The sequence below is a fragment of the Copadichromis virginalis genome, linkage group LG13 (genome assembly GCF_057382275.1).
Source record: "Copadichromis virginalis isolate Kocher_CV1m ecotype Utaka linkage group LG13, C_Virginalis_male_GT1.1, whole genome shotgun sequence".
Taxonomy (NCBI): domain Eukaryota; kingdom Metazoa; phylum Chordata; class Actinopteri; order Cichliformes; family Cichlidae; genus Copadichromis; species Copadichromis virginalis.
Window position 1 is genome coordinate 4,074,556 of NC_140630.1, and position 2,052 is coordinate 4,076,607.

The window sequence follows — 2,052 nt, forward strand, 5'->3', positions numbered from 1 at the left end:
AAGCTCGCCCACATCAGAAGCTGCCTGCATCTTGGGTCCTACTTTCAATCTCCACTCGTCTGCCACTGCAGACATGACAATTTCAAAGATTAAATGATACTGGAAAGGTAGTTACTATCATACCATGACCCTCTGAACTCATCATTTATGAAAACCTGATTAAAATAAATGTTCAAATGTTTCAATATTTATATCCCAATTTAGAGTGAAATGAAATACAACCACTGTGTTGGGATGCATGGAAAAGCTCCATTACTGTTATTGTTATTATTAGGTGACTTATACAGCACTTAAAAAAACCTTGATATCCATGTACATCACAGCAGCAAATAGACAAACATAACTCATTTTTGTACCTTTTAATAAATATGTTTGTATGAATAAAAAGCATACATGAAGGTCATGTAAAAATGTATTGGACAAGGATCATGTTATAATGTGCCACATTGTCAGTACAGAAAACTAAGCCACATTTCTTTACAGGATTTTAGAACTCTTTATCTTCTCTTACCATGTGACCATGAATTTAGATAAAGTAGTAAAAGATGTATTCAAATTATTGTTTGTAGCTGACACAAATATTTACTTGCTGTTCAGGGGGGGGGATCTAAAGGAGCTACTGGATTTGGTCAAGTCACAAATGTGCAAAATGAAAAAAAAAAGGGTTTGACAGAAACAAACTATCATAAAAGTAAAACTAAAATTATGTAGAGATTGTAAAAGATTCTTGAATCAAATTCAGAAATTGTAAAAGAAATTGTGCAGATATGTATAGATGCTGTGGACATTTAAAGATTTAATGAAATAAGCCAAAAATATCATATAAAACATATACATGACATTTCCATCAACTGTTTACACACTCTGTGTTTGCATTCCTCTGTGTGTTTATGTGCACATAGTCCATCTTTATTTTTAAATTTCTCTGCATCTGTCCCATCACATGTTCCCCTCTTCATTCTCACTTTGTTTTTGCCAACACAAGCCCACCTGTTTCTGCTAAAATCAGTTAAACTGGTGATCTGCTGCTAACATCTGCTGCAGTGTTGTTCATACTGCAGCAGCACAGACATGACAGCAAACTGTCAACAGGTCCTTTCTGCATGAAACAAAATAGCATCAAGTCCACAAAAGGACTGAGCAGGATCATGGCCAAACTTACATTTCTGACAAAAGATAATAGAATTACTGCAGGCAAGACCAACACAAAGTAATTCAGGTGCAACAGAAACAAAGTTCCTATAATTCTTCGTTTTTCCTCAGCAGGAACTGAGGTGGCAGCAGGCAGAGCTTTGAGGGTCCCAGCTAAACAAAGAATGAACAGAGGGGCAGGGTAGAAGGTAAAAACAAAAATGCGTTCATGTTGGTGTAGTAATATTATAACAGAGATAGTGATAACACACACGGTCCAGATCAGAACAGAGACCAAAATAGAACCTTTAGTTTGTCTTATGAAGTTCAACATTGGACAGGTGACGAAAAAATACCTGCAACACAAAACAGTATTCTGATTGATGCGGTAGACAATAGTTTGACTGTAAGGATGCTTCAAGTCACAATAAAATGTAGTATACTTGCATTGAAAGATATATGAAAGATAAATACCTTTCCAGAACAATGCAGGTTTTGAAGTTGAGACTAGTTGTAACACCGAAGAAGACAAACACTGCAGAGACACCGGTGGGCTGATGATGGTCTTCCAGTTTAGCCAGCCAAAGAACTGGAGCACAGAGCTGGATTAGATTGGAAACCAGGATGTATATGTAATAGGGGGCAGGGCCTGGATCCCTTCGTCTCTGCAGAAAATATGACATTTACAATATTAAGCCATTTTTTATATAACTATATATTTTTGCCTTACTGTATTCAGTGTCTAGTGTCTCTGCAAAGGAAAGTGGACCAAGAGTCCTTTTTACCTTGATAAATAAAATTTTTTGTTCCAAAGGCTTTTTTATATTTCCCCCTTCCTACTCATTAATAAGGACATATAACTAAACACTATATAAGGTTTAAGGATTTAAAGGTTACTGTCCAGGGCTGTGTGCAGCAGGC

The 2,052-nt window shown here is 36.3% G+C and overlaps 1 protein-coding gene across 1 annotated transcript; it reads right to left on the reverse strand.

Annotated features, from left to right (window-relative positions):
* Positions 1–381: 381 nt before the first annotated feature.
* LOC146695066 (uncharacterized) lies at positions 382–1,814 on the reverse strand. The gene is made up of 2 exons (XM_085478513.1): positions 1,606–1,814; positions 382–1,487 (listed from the first exon to the last, which is right to left on the reverse strand). The coding sequence occupies exons 1-2, from the start codon at positions 1,812–1,814 to the stop codon at positions 1,010–1,012; spliced, it is 687 nt and encodes a 228-aa protein (XP_085334639.1). The 3' UTR covers positions 382–1,009.
* Between the last annotated feature and the right edge of the window lie 238 nt (positions 1,815–2,052).